Source organism: Loxodonta africana, chromosome 2 (genome assembly GCF_030014295.1).
Source record: "Loxodonta africana isolate mLoxAfr1 chromosome 2, mLoxAfr1.hap2, whole genome shotgun sequence".
NCBI classification, from domain to species: domain Eukaryota; kingdom Metazoa; phylum Chordata; class Mammalia; order Proboscidea; family Elephantidae; genus Loxodonta; species Loxodonta africana.
Genome location: NC_087343.1, coordinates 152,297,579 through 152,320,615, shown reverse-complemented (window position 1 = coordinate 152,320,615; position 23,037 = coordinate 152,297,579). Strand labels below are relative to the sequence as shown.

Genomic DNA, 23,037 nt, shown 5'->3' with positions numbered 1-23,037 from the left:
TTCAAAGAGGAAATCACCAAAACAATACCATTCACAGTAGCCCCCAATAAGATAAAATACTTGGGAATAAATCTTACCGAAGATGTAAAAGACCTGTACAAAGAAAACTACAAGGTACTACTGCAAGAAACTAAAAGGGACCTACCTAAGTGGAAAAACATACCCTTGCTCATGGATAGGAAGGCTTAACATTGTAAAAATGTCTATTCTACCAAAAGCCATCTATATATACAATGTACTTCTGATCCAAATTCCAAAGACATTTTTTAATGTGATGGAGAAACAAATCACCAACTTCATATGGAAGGGAAAGAGGCCCCCGGATAAGTAAAGCATTACTGAAAAAGAAGAAGAAAGTGGGAGGCCTCACTCTACCTGATTTTAGAACATATTATACAGCCACAGTAGTCAAAACAGCCTGGTACTGATACAACAACATAGACCAATGGAACAGAATTGAGAACCCAGATATAAATCCATCCACATATGAGCAGCTGATATTTAACAAAGGCCAAGTATCAGTTAATTGGGGAAAAAATAGTCTTTTCAACAAATGGTGCTGGCATAACTGGATATCCATTTGCAAAAAAATGAAACAGGACCCATACCTCACACCATGCACAAAAACTAACTCCAAATGGACCAAAGACCTAAACATAAAGTCTAAAACGATAAAGATCATGGAAGAAAAAAATAGGGACAACGTTAGGGGCCCTAATACGTGGCATAAACAGAATACAAAACATTACTAAAAGTGACAAAGAGAAACCAGATAACTGGGAGCTCCTAAAAATCAAACACCTATGCTCATCTAAAGACTTCACCAAAAGAGTAAAAAGACCACCTACAGATTGGGAAAAAATCTTCAGCTATGACATCTCCGACCAGTGCCTGATCTCTAAAATCTACATGATTCTGCTAAAAGTCAGTCACAAAAAGACAAACCCAATTAAAAACTGGGCAAAGGATATAAGCACACACTTCACTGAAGAAGATATTCAGGTGGCTAACAGATACATGAGGAAATGCTCTCGATCATTAGCCATTAGAGAAATGAAAATGAAAACTAGGATGAGATTCCACCTCACTCCAACAAGGCTGGCATTAATCCAAAAAACACAAAATAATAAATGTTGGAGAGGCTGTGGAGAGACTGGAACACTTATACACTGCTGGGAACGTCAAATGGTATAACCACTTCGGAAATCGATCTGACATTTCCTTAAAAAGCTAGAAATAGAACTACCATACGACCCAGAAATCCCACTCCTCGGAATATACCCTAGAGAAATAAGAGCTTTTACACAAACAGATATATGCACACCCATGTTTATTGCAGCTCTGTTTACAACAGCAAAAAGATGGAAGCAACTGAGGTGTCCATCAATGGATGAATGGATAAATAAATTATGGTATATTTGCACAATGGAATACTACGCATCGATAAAGAACAGTGATGAATCTGTGAAACATTTCATAACACGGAGGAACCTGGACGGCATTATGCTGAGTGAAATTAGTCAGACGCAAAAGGACAAATACTGTATAAGACCACCATTATAAGATCTTGAGAAACAGTTTAAACTGAGAAGAACACATTCTTTTGTGGTTACGAGATGGGGGAGGGAGGAAGGGTGGGAGAGGGTTATTTACTGATTAGATAGTAGATAAGAACTACTTTAGGTAAAGGGAAGGACAACACTCAATACAGGGGAGGTCTGCACAACTGGACTGGACCAAAAGCAAAGAAATTTCCTGAATAAACTGAATGCCTGGAAGGTCAGCAAAGCAGGGGTTGGGGTTTGAGGACCATGGCTTCAGGGGACATCTATGTCAACTGGCAAAATAAATTCTATTAAGAAAACATTCTGCATCCCACATTGAAGTGTGGTAGCTGGGGTCATCAACGTTAGCAAGCGGCCATCTAAGATACATCAGTGAGTCTCAACTCACCAGATCAAAGGAAAATGAACACCAAGGTCACAAGGTAATTATAAGCCCAAGAGACAGAAAGGGCTACATGAACTGGAGACTAGGAAACTGAGGCAGGACTGGTAAAGCACCCAGGGCTGGGACCCTCTTGTAAAGGATCCAAACTCCGGGCACCCAGAGGTGGCAGCCTCACCTTCCTTCTGACATTGCCCCTCCCTGGCTAAAGTGTCCCCTGGAATGTCCCCAGGGACCTGGACCAAAGCCTCTTCAAAAGGCTGAATTCCTGGACCCTTCCCTCCTCAGCACTTGCCTCCTGAGGACCAGAGAGGACAGCACCAGCTCTTGGTCACACAACAATCCATCCTGAGGCCCCATACCTGCTCTCTCCTGCCACTTCTTGCCCCCATCTCCCCTGTTTCTAGAATGTTCTCAACTACATCATCCTGAGACCAGAAGAACTAGATGGTGCCCGGCCACAACCGATGACTGCCCTGACAGGGAGCACAACAAAAAACCCTTGAGGGAGCAGGAGAACAGTGGGATGCAGACCCCAAATTCTCATAAAAAGACCAGACTTAATGGTCTGACTAAGACTATAAGAATCCCGGCAGTCATAGTCCCCAAACCTTCTGTTGGCCCAGGACAGGAACCATTCCCGAAGCCAACTCATCAGACATGGATTGGACTTGACAATGGGTTGGAGAGAGATGCTGATGAGGAGTGAGCTACTTGCATCAGGTGGACACTTGAGACTATGTTGGCATCTCCTGCCTGGAGAGGAGATGGGAGGGTAGAGGGGGTTAGAAACTGGCGAAACGGTCACGAAAGGAGAGACCGGAAGGAGGGAATGGGCTGACTCATTATGGGGAGAGTAAGTGGGAGTATGTAGTAAGGTGTATATAAGTTTACATGTGAAAGACTGACTTGATTTGTAGACTTTCACTTAAAGCACAATAAAATTAAAAAAAAAAAAAGGTAACTTCCAGGCAAAGTAACACATTGAACACACAAGTTTCACTCCCTTCCAACAGCCCACTAAAATAAGAGTCGATAGATCCTTTTTTAAAAAACTTCAAGGAAAAAGAGGTGGTAACTATAGATTAAAAGGCACTTAAGAGGCAATGAATGCAGTGAGGTGACTTTGTTTATATATTGATTCAAACAAACCAAATATTAAAAAAAAAAAACTTTAAACATCAATTACACATGTGATATTAGGAAATTATGGTTATTTTCAGATGGAATAATTTTTAGATGTAATGTAATTGTATAATGTACATGCTTTTTAAAGAGTCTTTACTCAGGGTCTCTCAACCTCAGTACTACGGAGATTTTGGACTGGATAATTCTTTGTTGTTGGAGGTTATCCTATGTACCATACACTATAGGATGTTTAGCAGAATGCCTGGCCTCTATCTACTAGATGCCATTAGCGCCCGCACCCCCTAGCTGTGATGACCAAAAGTGTCTTCAGATATTGCTAAATATCACCTGGTGGCCAAAACTGCCCCCAGTTGAGAACCACTGCCTTATTCTTTTAGGAATACATTCTAAATTGTTTATAGATAAAATGATGTTAACATCTGGGATTGGCTTCAAAATAATCCATTGATCTGTCTGGAGCAAAAGAGTGAGGAAAACCAGAGACTCAAGGGAGCAATTAGTCCAAAGGACTAAGGGATCACTCACATGAACCACAGGCTACACGACCCTGAGATCAGAAGAACTAGATGGTGCCCAGCTACCACTACTGACTGCTCTGACTGGGATTACAACCGAGGGTCCTGGCCAGAGCAGGAGAAAATTGTAGAAAAAAATCAAATTCGCAAGAGACCAGACTTACTGGTTTGCAGACTGTAGGAACCCCCAAGACTAAGGCCCTAAGACACCCTCTGACCTGGAACTGAAGCCATTCCTGAAGACCACTGTCCAGCCAAACAATAGACGAGCCCATAAAATAACAACACCCCCCAAAAATCACATAGTATAAGTTTGAAGTTGTATACAAAGTATAAATATATGCCTTGATAATTTTTCAGAAAGTGAACATATTTTATCTTTGTTTAAATGAAAAATTCCCAAAATAAAAAAAGTTATTAAAGAATCTATCGGTGGTTCTTGTTTGTTGCTACTGAGTCAGTTCCAACTCATGGCAACCCCACGTACAACAGAACAAAACGTTACCTGGTCCTACAACATCTTCAAAATTGTTGGTATGCTCAAGTCCATTGTTGTAGTCACTGTGTATTTTGAGTGCCTTTCACCCTAGAAGTCTCATCTTCCAGCACTATACTGGACAATATTCTATTGTGAGCCAGAGGGCTTTCATTAGCTAATTCTCAGAATTAGATCATCAGGCCTTTCTTCCTCATCTGTCTTAGCCTAGAAACTCCACTGAAACCTGTCTACCATGGATGACCTTGCTGGTATCTGAAATACCAGGGGCAGAGCTACCAGCATCATAGTAACACACAAGCCGCCACAGTACAACAAATTGATAGACAGGTGGTGGACTGGGAGTGGGGCAGGGTAATAAATCAAACAAGAATGACCACGAGATGATGGGTAATGGGTACATGGAAATCTGTCGTAGGACTTCCCATTTTTGTATGTGTTTGAAATTTTCCATAATAAAAAGCTAATTAGAAACTCCCATGGTTGGGAGTCTAAAGTAGTTTAACAACTCTGGAAAACAATTCGGCAGTATCTTATAAAACTGAAAACGCTCATACTTTATAGCCAAACAATTCTACTGACTATAAAGGAAAACCTTCAGCTATGTGCACCAAGTGACATGTATGCAGATGTTAATGTTTCAATGTTTGCAGTAGCAAAAAACTGAAAACAAAGGTCCACCACAAGGGAATTAATTAAAAAAAAACGAACATATTGTTGGTATATATTTGTACTGAGTGAAAATCCAGGTTTTCACAGATGTAATTTCCTTAACATCTATATAAATTTTGACAACATCCAAAGAGATCCTATATGTTGTTTATGAATAACAGTCTTAAAAGTTAATTTTAAAAAGGTGATTTAATCCCCAGATCCTTTTCCCAATTATAAACTCTCCCTCTGAACACCTCTTCCCACCCAAGCAACAGGCTAGAGGTTTGTTCTCTGGAAAAACTCAAACAAAAGGACTATGGACTGAGAGATGCCAGGCAGTCAAGGTGATGGATGACGTATGTAAAACAGGAAGATTAAGTGGACATTTAAAACATTTACATACACACTTTGTTTCCGGTGGTTTGGAGAACCCTGGCCTATACTCTCCAGGCAGATTAGAAAATCCTTCTCAAGCAAATCTGACCAGCAGGAGACAAAGAATTATACAGTATACTGACATTAAGACAGGAAACAGAGGGCCCCCCCAAACCTGTAAACAAAGTAACAAGAAATGGGCCAGGGCGCAGAAACAAAGCCATTCCCCAGAACAATGGGGCACGGTATCAGAAAATAGCCAAAAAACTTCTTTAAAGTTGTCTTTCAGAAGCAGCTGGAGAAAACCACCCCCAGGGACAAGCGCAGAACATCCACCTGTGACTGTTGTGTGACCTTCCACCAGGTGCAGTGAGGGGCTGCAACAGTAGCCAGAGAATCGAACCCAAGGTGCAAGAGACCCCGTAATAAGTCCTGCTACGAATCCCAGAGGCCTCCAGGACAGAAGCCATCTTGGAAAACTGCTGCATGCACACTGTAGTTAACATATCCCCACCTGTGCCTATGAATAAACATGCATCTTTTCCCCCCCGCCCAAGAACTTTTAAAAACTCAGGCACGTCTTTTGTTCTGTGAGACAGGGATAAGTGTTGCTTTAGGCACTCCTCGTCTCTGCTTTTAAGCCTCTTCAGCAAAGCTTTGCTCATGTGGAAAACTCTACATGCCTTACCTCTTACCTGATCATTCTTGACCAGTGAGAGGCAAGAACCTTGCTCTGGTAACATCATCAGTGGTTCATCTAAGAGAAATAGCCCAGTAAACCACACACTAAATTTCAAAGTTGCCAAAACTCACCCCACACGTTCAGAACTTGTAACCAGCTTTTTAGTATCCTACTCTTAAACAAGAGCCCTGGTGGAGCAGTTGTTAACAGCTCAGCTGCTAACCAAAACGTCAAGTTTGAATCCACCAGCTGCTCCTTGGAAACCCTGTGTGGTGGCTGTACTATGTCTATAAAAAAAGGTCACTGAATTGGAATCAACTTTGTCTTTTGGTATACTCTTAAATAAGGATAGCCACCTAACATCGGTCATCTGATGAATCATCTCAACAAGATACAGACCAAAATAATGGGGAGAAAAAAGCAAGCATGAGAAAACAAAGACCATGCAGGAAGAAGAAAAAAGTCAAAACAAAAAAACCAGCATAAATATCCTTCAAGGTAAGAACCTACTCTTTCCATGAAACAAACAAGGAAGATGCTTAAAACAAACAAAAGAAGTCTGAGAATGAAGAAGAGCTCAAAGGCCTGGAAAACAAAGCTAAGAAAGTTTTCCAGAAAGCAGATCAAAAAGACAAAGACGGAAAATAGAAAAGATAGGGACCTGTCCAGATACTCTCCAAATTGATCTACAGATTCAATGCAATTCCTATCAAAATTCCAACTGCCTTTTTTGCAAATATGGACAAGCTGATCCTAAAATTGATATAAAAATGCAAAGAACCTCCAATAGCCAAAACAAACTTGAAAAAGAGGAATGAAAAAATCTTGCAAAAGGAAAACAAAGGTGGAGGACTTATACTTCCCAAGTTCAAAACTTACTACAAAGCTACAGTATTCAAGACAGTGTAATACTAGTATAAGAAGAGACATATAGATCAATGGAATAAAACTGAAAATTCAGAAATAAACCCATATATCTATGATCAATTGATTTTCCACAAGAATGCCGATTTGGTGGGGGAAAAGAATAACCTTCTCAACAAATGGTACTAGGACAACTAGATTTTCACATGAAAAAAAAAAATCTGAACCCCCCCATCTCACACCACATACAAAAAGTAACTCAAAATCAAAGACCTAAATGTAAGCTCTAAAACTACAGAAGTCTTTGAAAAAAAAAACATGGGTAGAAATCTCCGTGACCTTGATTAGGTAATGGTTTCATAGCACAAAGCAACAAAACAAAAAAATGAACTGGACTTCATTAAAATTCTTACAGGAAACCTAGATGTAAATCTTGGTGACCTTGGATTAAGCAGTTTTCTAAGATATGACACCAACAACACAGGCAACAAAAGAGAAATAAGCTGGACACTGTCAAAATTAAAAACTTTTGTGTGAAAGAGCACCATGGAGAAAGTGAAGACAATTTACAGAATGCGAGAAAAATTTTGAATATCATGTATCTGATAAGAATTTAGTATCTAAATTTAGTATTTAGAATATATTAAAAACTCCTACAACCCAACAACAAAAAGACAAACAACACAATTAAAAAATGGACAAAGGACCTGAACAAATATTTCTCCAAAGATACAGAGACGGCCAATAAGCAAATGAAAAGATACCTAACTTCATTAGTCGTTAAGGAAACACAAATAAAAACCACAATTAAGAAAACACTTCATACCTACTATGATGGTGTCTTAGTCATCTAGTGCTGCTATAATAGAAATACCACAAGTGGATGGCTTTATCAAAGAGAAATTTATTTTCTCACAGTAAGGGGCTAGAAGTCCGAAATCAGTGTGCTGGCTCTATGGGAAAGGTTTTCTCTGTGGGCTTCTGTTTCCTGGTTCCTTGGAGGTCTCCATGTGGCTTGGCACTTGTCTTCCCCCATCTATGCTTGCCTGATTTGCTCCTTTTATATCTGGTAAGAGACTGACTCAAAACCCACTACACTAATCCTGCCTCATTAACGTAACAAAGACAACCCATTCCCAAATGGGATTATAACCACAGGCATAAAGGTTAGGATTTACAACACATATTTCTGGTGGACACAATTCAATCCACAAGAGATGGCTATGATAAAAACAAAATTGAAAAATAAAAACAAGTGTTGGTGAGGATGTGGAGAAACTGGAGCCCTCATACATTGCTGGTGAGAATTTAAAATGGTGCTGCCATTGTGCAAAACAGTATGGCAGTTTCTTAAAAAGTTAAACATACAGGTACCATATGACCCAGTAGTTCTACTCCTAGGTATATACCCAAGAGAAATGAAAACACATGTCCACACAAAACTGTACATGAACGTTCATAGCAGCATTACTCATATTAGCCATAAAGTAGAAACAACCTAAATATTCATCAGCTGATAAATGGCTAAACAGATGTGGTGTATGTATACTTTAGAACATTGTTGTTGTTGTTAGTTGCTAATGAGCTGATTCTGACTCATGGCAATCCCAGGTGTGCATAACAGAACTGCTCCATAGAGTTTTTAAGGTTGTGACCTTTTGGAAGCAGATTGGCAGGCCTGTCTTCCGAGGAGCTTCTGGGAGGGTTCAAACCACCAACCTTTCAGCTTACAGTCCAGAGACTCCTAATGAATATCATTTGGCCATAAAAAGGAATGAAGTACTGATACATGCTACAACATGATGAATTTTGAAAATATTATGCTAAGTGAAAGAAGTCAAACACAAAAGGCCATGTATTATGTGATTCCATTAATACGAAATGTCCAGAATGGTAAATCCATGGAGACAGAAAGTAGATTAATGGTTGCCAGGGAATGGGGGGGGGAGGGGGACTGGAAACAACTGCTACCAGGTTTGAGGTTTCTTTCTGTGTTGATAGAAATGTTCTGGAATTAGCTAATGGTGTCTTTTTTTTTTTTGGAGGGGGGAATGGTTGCACAACTGTGGATATACTAAAAACCACTGAATTGTACACTTTAAATTGGTGAATTTTATGTCAATAAAAAAATGGGAAAAAAAAAGGTCATTGGAAAATGCTGAGTTTTAGAAAAATTATGGGATATACCATACCAAACTGAATGAGGCCTGGGGCACAACAGTTAAGCGGTCAGCTGCTAAATGAAAGACTGGCAGTTTGAACCCACCCAGCGGCTGCTGGGGGCGGGGCGGGGGGAGCTGGCAAACTGCTCCCATAAAGATTGTAAGTGCTGTTGTTAAGTGCTATCCAAACGATTCCGATTCATAGCGACTCTATGTACAACAGAATGAAATACTGCCTGGTCTTGCTTCATCCTCGCAATTTTTGCTATGGTTGCATCCACTGTTGCTGCCACTGTATCAATCCATTTCATTGAGAGTGTTCCTCCTTTTGGCTGACCCTCTACTTTAGCAAGCATGATGTCCTTCTCCAGGGACCGGTCCCTTCTGGTAACATATCCAAAGTACATGAGACAAAGTCTCACCATCCTCCCTTCTAAGGAATATTCTGGCTATACTTTTTCCAAGACAGATTTGTTCCTCCTGGCAGTCCATGGTATATTCAAAATTATTCCCCAACACCATAATTCAAAGGCATCAATTCTTCTTCAGTCTTCCTTATAATAACGTTGTTTGATTTCTTGACTGCTGCTTCCGTGGGTGTTGACTGCGGATCCAAGTAAAATGAAATCCTTGACAACTTCAACATTTCGTTTACCATGATGTTGCTTACTGGTCCAGTTGTGAAGATTTTTGTTTTAAGCTGAGGTGCAATCCATACTGAAAGCTGTAGCCTTCGATCTTCATTAGTAAGTACGTCAAGTCCTCTTCACTTTCAGCAAGCGAGGTTGTGTCATCTGCACATCGTGGGTTGTTAATGTGCCACCCTCCAATCCTGATGCTGCATTCTTCTTCAGATAGTCCAGCTTCTCAGCTTATTTGCTCAGCATACAGATTGAATAAGTATGGTAAAAGGATACAACCTTGACACACACCTTTTCTGACTTTAAAGCACTGCAGTATCCCCTTGTTCTGTTTGAACGACTACCTCTTGGTCTATGTACAGGTTCTGCATGAGCACAATTAAATGTTCTGGAATTCCCATTCTTCGCAATGTTATTCATAATTTGTTATGATCCACACAGTTGAATGCCTTTGCATAGTCAATAAAACACAAGTAAACATCTTTCTGGTATTCTCTGCTTTCAGTCAAGATCCATCTGATATCAGCAATGATATCCATTGTTCTACATCCTCTTCTGAAGCTGGCTTGAACTTCTGGCAGTTCCCTGTCAATGTACTGTTGCAACATTTTTTAAATTCTCTTCAGCAAAATTTTACTTGCATGTGATATTAATGACATTGTTTGATAAAGGTTACAGCCTAGAAAGCCCTATGGGGCAGTTCTACTCTATCACATGGGGTCACTATCTGTTAAAATCAACTTGATAGCACCACCAAACTGTGAGGGCTGAATGTGCGTGAGAGGCATAAGAGGAGAGAGCTAGCTGTTAAGGAAAAAAAGAAGGAGACTGGTAGCTAATGAGCTAGAATGGATTTTAGGATGGGTGAAGAGACAGAGATTGATGACAAAAGAAATCACTGAAGAACAAGAACCACGAAGAAGTTAGAGGAGACAGGATCAAGCCAAAGAAAAGAGGGATTATACAGAAAACTTTAAAGTGAGGAAAAAAGGGAAATTGTTTGGATACAGCCACCTTCTCAGAAAAGTTGGAGCCAGAAATACCCACTGAGCAGGAGCAGGTACAAATGAGGAGGATCGCTGAAAATCTGGAATATCCGCTGTAAGGAATGTGAAAGATAAGAACTCCTAACGGCAATTCTCTTTAAGGCAAGAAGATAGGTAGATGTAGGAGATTTGGAATGTAATCCAGGTTATTTATACAAAATTTTATTTGACTAAGAGCAAAAAAAAAAAAAGACCAATCCAGGAAGTCCAACATAATAAAAGCTCAAAAAAGAGATAACATAGAAAATGAAGATAACAAAAGTATCGATAAAATGAATAAAGTGATTTAAGAAATTTCCCAGAACTTAAGGACATGAATCTCTGGCTTGAAACAGACCAACTGAATGTTTAGCAAAATAGCGGAAAACTGACCTACACCACAATATATCATGAAATTTCAGAACACTGAGAACAAAGAGAACATACAAACTTCTAGAAGAGAAACTGGTCACATACACAGGTCAGGAATCAGAATAGATTCAGACTTATTAACGATATCGGAAGCTAGAAGGACAACGAAGATACTGAACTTTTACAAGTAAAAAGAATGCCACAACTGGTGGTCTTACCTCAGGTTCTAAGATTAGAGATCAAGCCATCTTCATGGTCTGGCCTAAGAAATTGATAGTTCTTTTCCAAGTGACAAACATTTTTAGCTTCAAATTGTTCTTGAAGGCAGTTCTTGAACAATCTTTTAAATTTTGTATCAATTTTGCATGTAACCTTTTACAATTTAATTTTCACATTAAGTTATACCACATCTACACTGGTAGAACTAAAATAAGATACATATACTGAAAAAAAAAATTATTACATAAGCATCTTTTGGGATTGCCACTGTGAGTTGAACACATTTTACTTATTAAACAGAGTAGATTTGTCCTTTAGTGATAAAAAATAAAGGACATAACTATTTTCCTTCTGAAAAGGAATTAAAATTTTGTTTTAAACCAATCAGTACTTTAAACATTTGAGAAATAGTTTCAAGTCAACTTTGAAATGGATATATAAATATGGGAATTCACAGTCCTAAAGTTCACAAACATGTATGATACACAGCTGATAAACTCAATACTTTCAAAGTGGATTTTACTACTATTTCTAGTCAATAAAGTGAAGTACAGTGATTAAAGACACAAATAACCTTTTTGATGGACAGGAATTTGGCCTACTACTAAATTCAGTGATCATACAATTCATTATTGCCTCATTGCTTCTAAGAAGTAGGAGAGGTTCCACAAGTAATTCCCCCATCACCCACAACAATGCACCCTTATCACAACAAGAGTATTTATAAATATACGAAGATGCTAAGACCTTATAAGCTGCCAACAGTATCCATTGTTCATGACTAAACTTCAGTGCTAAAGCTAAAGGTAAGTTTGAATCTTAAGCTGGGTGGTAAGGTCTTAGGTGTTGTCTAAGGTCGATGTCTAGCCATAAGTCGGAATCAACTCAACAGCAACTAACAACACAATATTTAATAATATCCAGAATTTTAAATTACAGGTATTTCTAACTATTTCTAAGAATGGGGACTAGTTTACACAGCTTACTAGGGCTATTAAAATTAAAAAAAAAAAAAAAAAAGACTGTCTCAGAAAAATACCACTCCACTAAAATTATGGGCTTAGTTTTCTCCAAGAATGAGCTACAGAAAATACTATATGCACTAACAGATAAAAAGTGTCATGTGGTCAGTCACTGGGCTGAACTTCCTAAATCTGTTTTAAGTAATATTCTACATGGCTAGTGTCTAAATACTTGAGCCAGGCAAAAGGTGTCTGAGCCCAAGTACAGTGAGGAGGGCATGCACATGGGGGGATGGCATGGGCCAGTGCAGGATGTCCAAGTCAGGGCAGAATGAGAAGAGCATGCGGGGGGAGGAAAGGACAAAAACGGTATCCATGCAGGTGGGCCAAAGCAATGGGAGCTTGATTATATACAAGAGGGCTAAGAGGTGACAATATTTTGAAGTTTGTTAAAGAAGAAATTTGGGATTCAGTCCCTTTTTCAGTCTAGAAACAAAACTTGATTGTTTTCACAGCATCAGTTTTTTATTTTTTTGGTTGCGGGTGGCGATAAAGGGAAATGCTAAACCCTGACACCTAAGATTTCAATATTCTACCAACTTCATGCGTCAACATTATTGGCCAATTAAGCCACAATGATAAGTAATATTTAAAACTACTTCTTATTTATGTAGCTCATAGTGCCAAGCACTTCATATACCTTCTTTCTAATCCTCTCCACAGGCTTGCAGGGGATGTGACGCTGTTACCATTCTATACACAAGAAAGCTGAGGCTCAAGAAAATTAGAGAAGTCACAGGATTAAAACATGAATCAGCAGGCATGCTGCTGCAAAATCCTATTGTTTTCTTCCTCCATATCACTTAATGCTGGCATTCATTCAAACACTGAATGCCTACTATGTGTCAGGTAATGGGAATACTAAGAATAGAGACTGGAACTTTGCCCTGGGGAGTTCAGTCTAAAGGAGAAAATAATCAATCATGTCTACATACTAAGAAACAGTTCTACAGTAGTATCCTGACTGCCTGCATGCCTGGGACATACTTCACAGAGAAGCCATTTCTGTTGGGTCTCCAAGGATGAATAAAGAATTCAGAAAGTGGGGTGGGGTGAGAAGACGTTCTCTGTATTAAGGTAAAGCACTCACAAAGGCCAAAAGAAAATGATTCTAAGAAAAATCTACTAGAACTGTTTAAATTACAGCAGTATTTCCCATGAGATACTAACATGCATTATAGAAATAAAGATGGAAGTATTTTTTAGGTTAAATTTTATCTACTTTTAATACATGTTTTTTAAGAAATACTACAAAGAAGTAAGAAGTCAGAAGAAGTCAAAATATTTTAAAATAGTTTCTATTTAAGAAAAAAAAAAGTGACACGTCCATAATGACACAGTTAATAATGCTGGCATAGCCTAATTGCCAGGATACTGCAAATATGAATGTTATAAACTATACAGTTTGTATTCTTTCTTTTGCTACAATGTACCTGTTTGATACAAAATTTCATATTCTATTGTAACAAAACAATATACAGTAACATTTTACACAGCATGAGATGAGGGTCCCTCTTATGTATAAAAGAAAAATAATATTCTTAGAGTATTCATTATTTTACAACAAAATGAAAACGAAAGATGTTTCATCATATTTGTTTTAAATCAGGGCTTGAATTGGTTAAAACCAGTTCAGTCATGGCCGACGATGCTAAACTGGAAAAGACCTGAATTTTTACAATTTGGGTGAACTGGCATGATAATTCAATGGGAAAAATTACAGGTCAAAGCCCTAAAATGGGAAACTCAAAAAGGTATAATGAGCCATTTTGGGAGCCCGATAGGCAGGACTGTGGAGAGCAACACACATCCAAGGTGGTACAGCAGGCAGCCATCTTTGAGCAGGGTACTCACCACTGTTTCTGGCTCAAAATCAGACAGGTAAGAAATGTGGTTGCTATGGCAACATGTATGCTGCCCTTGTTTTCTAAGGAGATTAGGTCTCTAGCAGAGCTCTGACCTGTAATTTTTCCCGATCCAGTTAACCCAAATTTAAAAAATCCAAGTCTGTTCCTCTATTCCAGTTCTGTTTCCTTGACCCTGGCTGAACCAGGAAGAATCAGTTCAAGTCCTGTTTTAAATAGTTTATTTTTGCTCATGGTAAAGAAAAAAGCATATGAAATTACATTTCGATTATATATTTTAATTAATTTCTCTGGGACCATTTGTGCTGTCAATTTTAATCCAAGTATGCATTATTTTGTGAGCTCTTGTTTGTTAAGCACTCAGCTGCTAAGGAAAGGTTGATGGTTCAAACTCACCAGCTGCTCCGTGAAAGACATATGTCCCACTTGCTTCCTTAAAGATTTACAGCAGTTCTACTCTGTCCTATAGGGTCGCTGAGTTGGAAATGACTCAATGGTAATGGGTTTGGTTTTGGTTTGTTTGTATTCCAGCAATAATACTAGTATGAAAAGTGGCCTAATAAAGTTGGGAAACACTAGATATAAGGAAGGAGTACCAGAAAGCAGTTTACCAAAAGCTAAGGAAAATGAACAATCAACCATGTTGATTCACAAAAGTTAAATAAAAACTGAGGTAGCCACTGAATCTCACAATTAAGTAATCATCAGTGACCTTACTAAACAGCCCCAGAACAGTGAATAAACTATTCTTTCAAGAATTTTGACATTGAAATGTCAGAGATGGGAGGGATAAAGAAGAGGAAGGAAGTAGCTCTAGCAGGGGATGGGGATTTTTAAAAGTTGTTTTTGTTAGGATGGGGAAAATCTTGGATAAATTTGGATGCTGGGGGGAATCAGTAGAGAAAAGATTGAAACTGTGAGAGCAAGGACAGTTACTAGAGAGCAATGACCTGGGAGAAGCAAAGAACAGGACGGAAAGCAAAAGTCAGCTCAGCGAAAGGAAAAGTCTAGCTTCTCCAGAGCCAAGACAGGAGGAGAAAGAGGGCTAAGGAAGGTCAATTTGGAGAGGCACTGGCTCTGTAGTCAAAAATACCTGCATCTGAATTCTGGCCCTTCCTACCATAACCATATAATTTGGGCGAATTTGTTTACTTTTATAAATTTCCATTTTCTCTCCTAACCTGGGGAGAACAGAATTCTCACACGGTTGTTAAGAAGATTCAGTACATAATGCCTGATACACAGTGACTACTCTAAAGAGGGCAGATTTTATTTTTTTTTAAATGGCTCAAGGAAATCTGAAAGAATTCACACATAAGATTTCTATTTTCTCTGTTGAATAGGTGATTAGGTTATCTGCTAGGATTGGAACAGAGGTTTAAGGAGGTAAGACCATGGTTCTTAATCGTTTAGAGAGATTTAAAACCCACTTGATTTTGATGAAAAATGTATGGGGGGAGGCCAAAAACCCAAAATTTGCATATAGTTTTAAGGGGGTTCATGGACACCTCCCCAACAATATAAACGAATGCTGAGGAAAACATCTTCAGGTTCCAGAGCATAGTTTAAATACTCAATTGTTTGAACAAAAGAAAAAGATTGTAAACTTCTGAACTTACATAGCCAACAGCTACCCAACAGTAACACAAATGGCCTGCCAGAAAAGACAGCGGACCCCGTCAAGAAATCCAAGTTCTTGATCCAAACTTAGTCCTACCTGGCAAGGCATGTGTCCTTTTCAGACAGCAGCTTTAAGATGTGTTTCAGTACTAACATTGTGCGATTCTATTACTTGAAATCTCTCTTGACTCTGGAGACAGAAAAACAAATGGTACTCTATTTCCCAATGCCATAGTTTTTGAAGCTTAGCCTGGGAACCTAACCACCAAAATTTTATTTCTACAGGAAAAAACAAGTGTACTCCTGCATTTCTGGGATGACGCTGCAGAGGTTCCTGGCAGCATCAAGCATGAGTCAGGTATTCCTATCCTAGGAGCTGCCTAGGATATTTTAGCAATCATCTCTCTCTGGACCAAAATACCCAGAATTGGACTTTGTCAAAACCTCCTCTTTGTCAGTCTACAGTGCAGTAATACACACTAAAAAAACAAACAAAAAGTTACCATCAAGTCTATTCCGACTCATAGTGACGCTACAGGACACAGCAGAACTGCCCCATAGGGTTTCCAAGGAGTGGCTGGTGGATTTAAACTGCTGACCTTTTGGTTAGCAGCTGATTTTAACCACTGCTCCAATACATACTAGTAGACTTTAAAGAAAACCTACATTTATTAACAGTTATCCTTCAATGATGAGTGTTTAAATTTCATTTAAATAGCAACCTGGTAGAGCCAAAGAAAGTTACTCAATCCAGTGAAACTTCGTAAAGCAAAGAATTCTTTACTAAGGAAAAACAAACAAGAAATGTCTCAAAGAAACCTATTTCAAGAAGTTTACTTTTTGGAGTAAGAAGGTATGTTTACTTTCTAAGACAGAACTAATTTAAATAGCCATCATCGGCCAACCGTTTATTTTTTATATTAAAGTTCCCAGTACTCCACAGGACTACTTGCTAATTTGTTTCATCATTTTGAAAGAAATCAGTTCCCATCTCTAATAATATTAATGTATAGTACCAGACCTCTAGTATAGTATCAGACCTCTAGTATAGTATTTAAAAAAATTTTTTATTCAGTACTATTATAGCATTACAACTCCCCCCCATATTTTTAAGAATCATCCCGTAAATGTTCCAATCTTAGAAATTTTGAAAGTGTATACATAGTTTACAGAAAGATGACTCATAACATGAAGCAGATCACGAAGTTAAGAGTAAGATATACACTTTTACTATAGGGTGAGAGTATCTATTAAACTGGCTTTCCCTATGACATTACACATAACCATATAAAACCCTAGCAAGAATTAGAATTTTTGACAAAAACTACTTAATCTTGCCCATCTATATAAAAACCAAACCAAACCATTGCTGGCAAGTTGATTCTGAATCATGGTGACCCCATGTGTTACAGAGTAGAACTGCTCCATAGGGTTTTCTTTGCTGCAATTTTTATGGAAGCAGATGGATAGGCCTTATGGCACTGCTGGGTGGATTCAAACTGCCTACCTTTAGATTAGTAGTCAAATGCAAAACATTTGCACCACCCAGGGACCTATATAAAGCAATAATTTTGAACTTTTAAGAAGTCAGAAAATATGGCTTAAATGATTTAGTCCTTATACTCCCGAACCTCAAATCTTTTTATTTTTAACTCACACATTAAATCGGTACCTATCAAATTACCAAAAATAATAATAATAATAAGTTTGAGTTTTTTTTTTTAATTCTAGCTAGTTGCCAAAAATCAGAATTTACAGCTTCCGTTAACAAAAAAAAAAAGAAGAAGAAGATCTGGCAAACACTGGGCCCACAGATACAACAACATTTGGAGAGAGCCGGCAACTAGGAGCCTTGGTGGTGTCGTGGTTAAGTGCTCAGCTGCTAACCAAAAGTTTGGTGGTTTGAACCCACCAGCTGCTCTGTGGGAGAAAGGTGTGACAGTCTGCTTCCTTAAAGATTTACAGCCTTGGAAACCCTTTGGGGCAGTTCTACCTTGTCCTATAGGGTTGCCATGAGTCAGAATGAACTCAAGGGCAACAGGTTTGGTTTATTTGCTTGAGTTGCAGCTGCCCTCATCTGACGGGACATGCGTTTTCTAGTTCTCCCCAATTCTCTTCTAGTTCTCCCCAATTCTCTTCGTTCATTTTGGTTTCGTGCCTGGTCTTTGTAGCCAACAGATTTGAAACCTTTATTTTACTGGAGACTTTTTTTTTTTTTTAATCTGTTAGGGAGACTTAAAAGAAGCTAGTCATAAAAATCTTTATCACTGAAACAGGACAGATCAAGAGATGATCTTTGTTTTCAAGCATTACTTTGTTTTAAAGCTACTTACCAAATGTTAATATAACTAGCAGGACTCCATGAAAACGTAAAAGGCTAATAACTATTACGATTAAGGAACTTTTAGTATCCTAACTTTGGTCTGCCTTCAATTCCTCAAAGACTCAAGATACTCAGTCTTTTACCCTTCCCAAGAATAGAGAAATTAACCTTATATTTCAATATTATGGCACTCTTTAAGAGCACCGAAGAGCCTCCTGCACCTGTGTAAAAAAAAGTAAAACAGGAAGCAAGTCAAAAAGGCCTCTGATTAGTAACACAGTTCACAGAACACTTGAAGCCTCTTCACTCAGAGCACACAAGATCTTATTTTAAACATAATTTTAATAAACTCGGTGATCTGGTTTCCCAACCCACAACAGACTAGATGCAGCCAACTGGAAAACTGCTGGGGGTGGTGCTGCTAGAAGCAGGCACTCAGAATCAAAGCTGAAAACCTACAAATGCGGCAGAAAACCTCAAAGCTCCGCAGGCTGGGCCATTGGTATTTTGGTATAGATACAAATAATTCCAGAGGATATCCCCAATCCTGCCCAGAACTACACTGGGTGTTCATAATGACCCCCTTTTGATACATTCATAGGTCAGGAGATTTTAAAAAGCATTTCAAAATAAAGTCCACCAAAAGCTTTTTCCAAAAAAGACACGGCATTTAAAGGACTGCCAAATTCATAGAACACTATTTTCCTCTGTCAAAGAAACAATATAATGAATTCCTAAAGATGCCAGAATGTGAAGTGTGTTTTTCTCAATAAAATTTTATTAGAACCCAGACGCAGCACTTCATGATATCTAAAGTTGGGAGTGTATTTAAATAGAAACATTTATTTAGAGAATGATAATTAAGAAGGTTCAAGGCCAAGATTAATTATTTAAGCCAAGAAAGGCTTTTGGGAATTCCAGTGTAGATAAATTACTGGGGCTGAGAATAAGATAGACCTGATCTTATCCATACCTAATAAGTAAGCCATTCGATTTAAAATTGGTGCCATACAAAAAGTTTGGGGGGGGGGAATTTCTTTTGTTTTCATAATCTTATTGACTGGTATACCAAAAATAACCTTTTTTTTCTAATCAATGGCAGCCTCAGAAATCAAGCCATACTTTAATTATACAATGGGGGGGGGATTTAATATTGCATTTTAAAAGTTCAAGTTATCATCTAAACTTGATTTTCCTCATTAAAAATTTTATAAGGGTATGTTTTAGAGAAGATCTATTCTGGAGAATATGAAGTAATTAATAACAAGCCATATTACTGGGCACAAGTTTTATTAGAAGATTGAAATATATGTTTTGAGTCAAAGTGTTATTTCCCTCTTGGAAAAATATATACCAATAACCTCTATAACACATATCAGTCACTGTAGAGATTAACAGCTAGATTTCTTGATCTATAAATTATCATACATTTTATTCACTCTCTCCTCTTCAGGTTGTAAAAGAGCACAATCTTCTACAGGTATAAATCAAGTGCCATCTCAAACTGATAACTTCCCGGTTAGACTCTGTAAGATACTAACTCCTAAAGCCTTCAAAATACGTATTTCACTTTGACAGCCATTCCTCAGTGTGCTCCTGTCCCTTAAATGATTCTTTCAGAGACATCTGCTTAAGATTCAAACTTCTTTTAACAAACACCCTGCCTCATTTTAGCACAAGATTTACTCTGTCTGAAGACTGCCCTTTTTCATTTGTTAGAAATCAAAGAAGTCAAAAGAATTTGGTAAGGATCTAACCTAATTTACAGTAACAACTGAGATTAATTCCACATTACATTCAAGGTCTCTGATCAGGAATTAAACAAGGGTTGAGGTGTTTAACACATCCAACTATCTACATCTTGACGGTTTAAGGCAAAGTTCTCTTCCTCTGGCATCCATATCCCATGGTTCAAGATGAATAATCTCAGTATCTATTTCTTACCAAGTAGCTAAAGGTTCAATACTGCCTTTCTGAATAGCCATGTGAATCACAAAAAAAAAAAAAAAAAAAAACACGCCAGGGGTGCCTCCCCACTGCTAAGGAAAAAAAACGATAGTGTCTGGCACTAAAAGGTTACAATATTAGAGGGGAAAGAAAAAACGAAATTTTAACCTAACCCCCACTCTAGATGGTAGTATTGGGAAAACCTCCTTAACAGTAACTGAATGAATAACCCTCAACTTTTTAAAAAAAGCAAAGAAATTCTACTAGAAAACTTAGCAAAACCCCTTCTAAATTAAAAAGTTCTCTCTAAACATATCTCCTAATTTAAGCATTAAAGCCCATCTGGTGAAAGGACTGTGTGATAAGAACCTTTGTGTAATTTCTCCAATAGTCTTCAATGTTCAGGTTTTTACCTCTACTCTTGCCAGTTTAGTAGCTTTTCTATTAGATCCATTCTTGAAAAACTTAAGTGCTAGTTTCTGACTACATATGGCAACCCCAATGTAATAAAACCCTTTCCCGCTACTCTTCCTCCCTTAGAAGAGACACATTTTTTCCCTTCTGAACTTCCTACTCTAACAATTTGTCGACGGGCAGTGTAGACCTAAGTCTGAAGCCGCCCAAGAGGTAGTGAACTGAAAACACGCTTGCGGACAGGGCTAAACTGTTTCCTCCCATCTCTCCGAGATATGGGCCCCGAGCTCAGGCGGTTTTGTGAAGGGAGCTAGGGCAGGTACGGGGGGCAGAGATGGGGTGAGGAGCCCTTCCGATCTCTGTCGATGGGACCGCCCAACGCCCCAGCCCCCCACCTCGGCCTGGCCGGACAATGGCTCTCAAGCCCAGCAGCCCCAGGCCGAGAGGCCCTGGAGCTCCATACCACGCGGGGCCTGGAACGGCGACCGATGAGGAATGCTGAGAGGGAGAGCGCATCTCCGGCCTAAACGCGGGCTGCGCGCCGGGGCCTCCTCAGGCGCCATCACTGGGAGTAGGGTGTGAAGGCCGCCCGGCAGGGCCATCCCCAGCAGCCAGGGCCGAAGAGGCCGTGAGCCGGCGGAGACGACGGCTGGAAGTGCAGGCCGCAGCCTGCTCAGCCAGCCTGCCCAGCGGCCCGTCGCCACAGCCGAGCTCCGGTCGCTCACCTTGTGGATTCTCTTCAGAGCCATCGTGGGAGGCGGGTGGCGGCGGCCCCCGGGGCGGGGACGGGGGCGGGGACGGGGACGGGGAAGGGGCGAGGGGATGCGAGGCCGCCTAGGCGATCGCGGGTCGGCCGCAGAAGACCGGGAGTTCGGAAGCGCGGGCCCGGCCGCACGGGCTGAGGGCCGAGGCCCACTCGGCTCCTGAGCCTGCCGCAGCGGTCACCGCATCACCCGGCGGCGGCTCCTTTATGCGCTGCCGCTCGAGCCGCCGCCGCCGCCGCCGCCGCCGCCGCCGCCGCCGCAGCTGCCTCTTCCTCTTAGGCTCAGCGCCGCCTCTCAGCCGCCACGGATCCCTCCGCCGGAGAGCAAGAGCCCAAGCCTCGGGTTTGGCAGGCGCCTCTCTGCCGGACAACCGGAGAGAACGCCTGCCTTCCTGCCTGCTGCAGCTGGACGGAGGGACGCGCGGGCAGGCGGGCGGCGCCGCCGGGGTGGGGCCGCCAGAGCACGGGGTGGGCCCAGGCCAAGGGATAGATTGGGAAGCTCAGGGATTGGAGGACCAGGGCAGAGAGGGCCGGGCCGCGCCGACGGCGGAGGGATACGGGTCGCCCTTGTAAGAATCTTGCGCGCCGTCGCCGACGCCGCCACGGCCGTCGAGAGGATGACGCCACGAAGCGCAGGGAGGGGATCTCGCGATAGTTGAGGCGTGGATGCTGGTTACTCCCGCGTCGCGACCCTCGAGTCTCTTGTGTGTGGTTGCCCGCCCGCGTGTCATCGAGGTTCAATAAACTTTTAAAGGCGAATTTTTCCAGATCGCTTGACCGTCCTCGTAGTAGTTCCGGGAGAAGGCATTTAGGCCCATTGCAATATTCCTGGTAGAGGAAGAGACTTGTCCAAGGTCACATAACTCCTCAGCGGAGGATCTCTTCAGATCTCTATACAGAAGCCGAGTGGTACCCGCCTGGGCTTCTGCCGAGGATGAGGTTCCTTGTGCATGCCATGGGCAGCGCAGGGATTGGCCATTCCGACCAAGGCCCCAGCTGGAGAGGGCTTGAATGTTGCTCTCTCCTCAGGCACTGGCATGTCAGCCATAGGAAAGGTACCCAGAGCTGGCCTGCGTGGTGAATTGTATAAACAAACACTATACAAATTACCTCAAAAAACATGCACCGTGTGTGTGCTCCAGTAGTTAAAACCAACCTTGTGCTTCAGATGTCCATCAAAAGTGCCCACTGATAAACAAGCCTAGAAAATCGATTGTGGAGTTGCTTTTTACGAGGTGGAGCCAAAAAGCTAATTCACTCAGCCCCTCCTACTCTGTGCGTAGCTCTACACAAGAACCAGAGTTAGAAACAAGCCAGGTCGCGCCTGAGAGGTGCTCATCTGGCTGAAGACATGGGAGGATAGTAAGGAATACAGTAATTTCCTGTGATGCCCATATTCTCAAATCCGCACCGGAGTTTCCTGATTCTAAGTCTATGTTCTTTCCTCCACATCTGGAAAAGACCTTGAAGCTCCTTCATTGATTCTAATACCTGAATTTAGAGAGGAGAAAACCGGACCCCAGCTTAGCGAAGGACCTTGCCAAAAATCACACAGTATGTCAGTGGCAAAGCTCACACTGCCTCACCTGCTGTGTAGAAAAGCTTGGACAGCTAGGGCAAGGCCACCGTGGACCCAATGAGTGAAAGAAGGGAAAATCTGTATCCAGTCGTCCCGGGTAGACGAGTTTAGTCGCTCGAGTTTGGGGGCGAAGTGAGACATTCCACAGCCCCAGATCTTTTATACCTGAGAAACGTGGTGCCCAGTGGTCATATTTAAATTATTTTCAATGCTAACTTTTCTTGTATTAGAAAAGTAATATATATTTGTTGCAAGAAATACAGATGAGCAAAAGGAAGAATATAAAAATCACCCATACACTCACTGTTCAAATATTAACCACTTTTGCCATATTGGTATATGTCCTTCAGTCTTTTTTCCTTATGTATTGTCTTGGTTTCCTAGTGCTGCTATAAGAAAAATA

At 40.5% G+C, this 23,037-nt stretch overlaps 1 protein-coding gene across 2 annotated transcripts in view; it reads right to left on the bottom strand.

Annotated features, from left to right (window-relative positions):
* UBE2D2 (ubiquitin conjugating enzyme E2 D2) overlaps nucleotides 1-21,227 on the bottom strand; it is a 51,776-nt gene extending 30,549 nt beyond the window's left edge. The window contains exon 1 of one of the 2 annotated variants that reach the window (XM_003404533.4): nucleotides 21,018-21,227. In XM_003404533.4, coding sequence (XP_003404581.1) covers nucleotides 21,018-21,041 — 24 coding nt within the window. In that variant the 5' untranslated portion in view covers nucleotides 21,042-21,227. The remainder of the gene's footprint in view (nucleotides 1-21,017) is intronic. The other variant, XM_023549573.2, reaches the window with a different exon arrangement.
* Nucleotides 21,228-23,037: the final 1,810 nt, after the last annotated feature.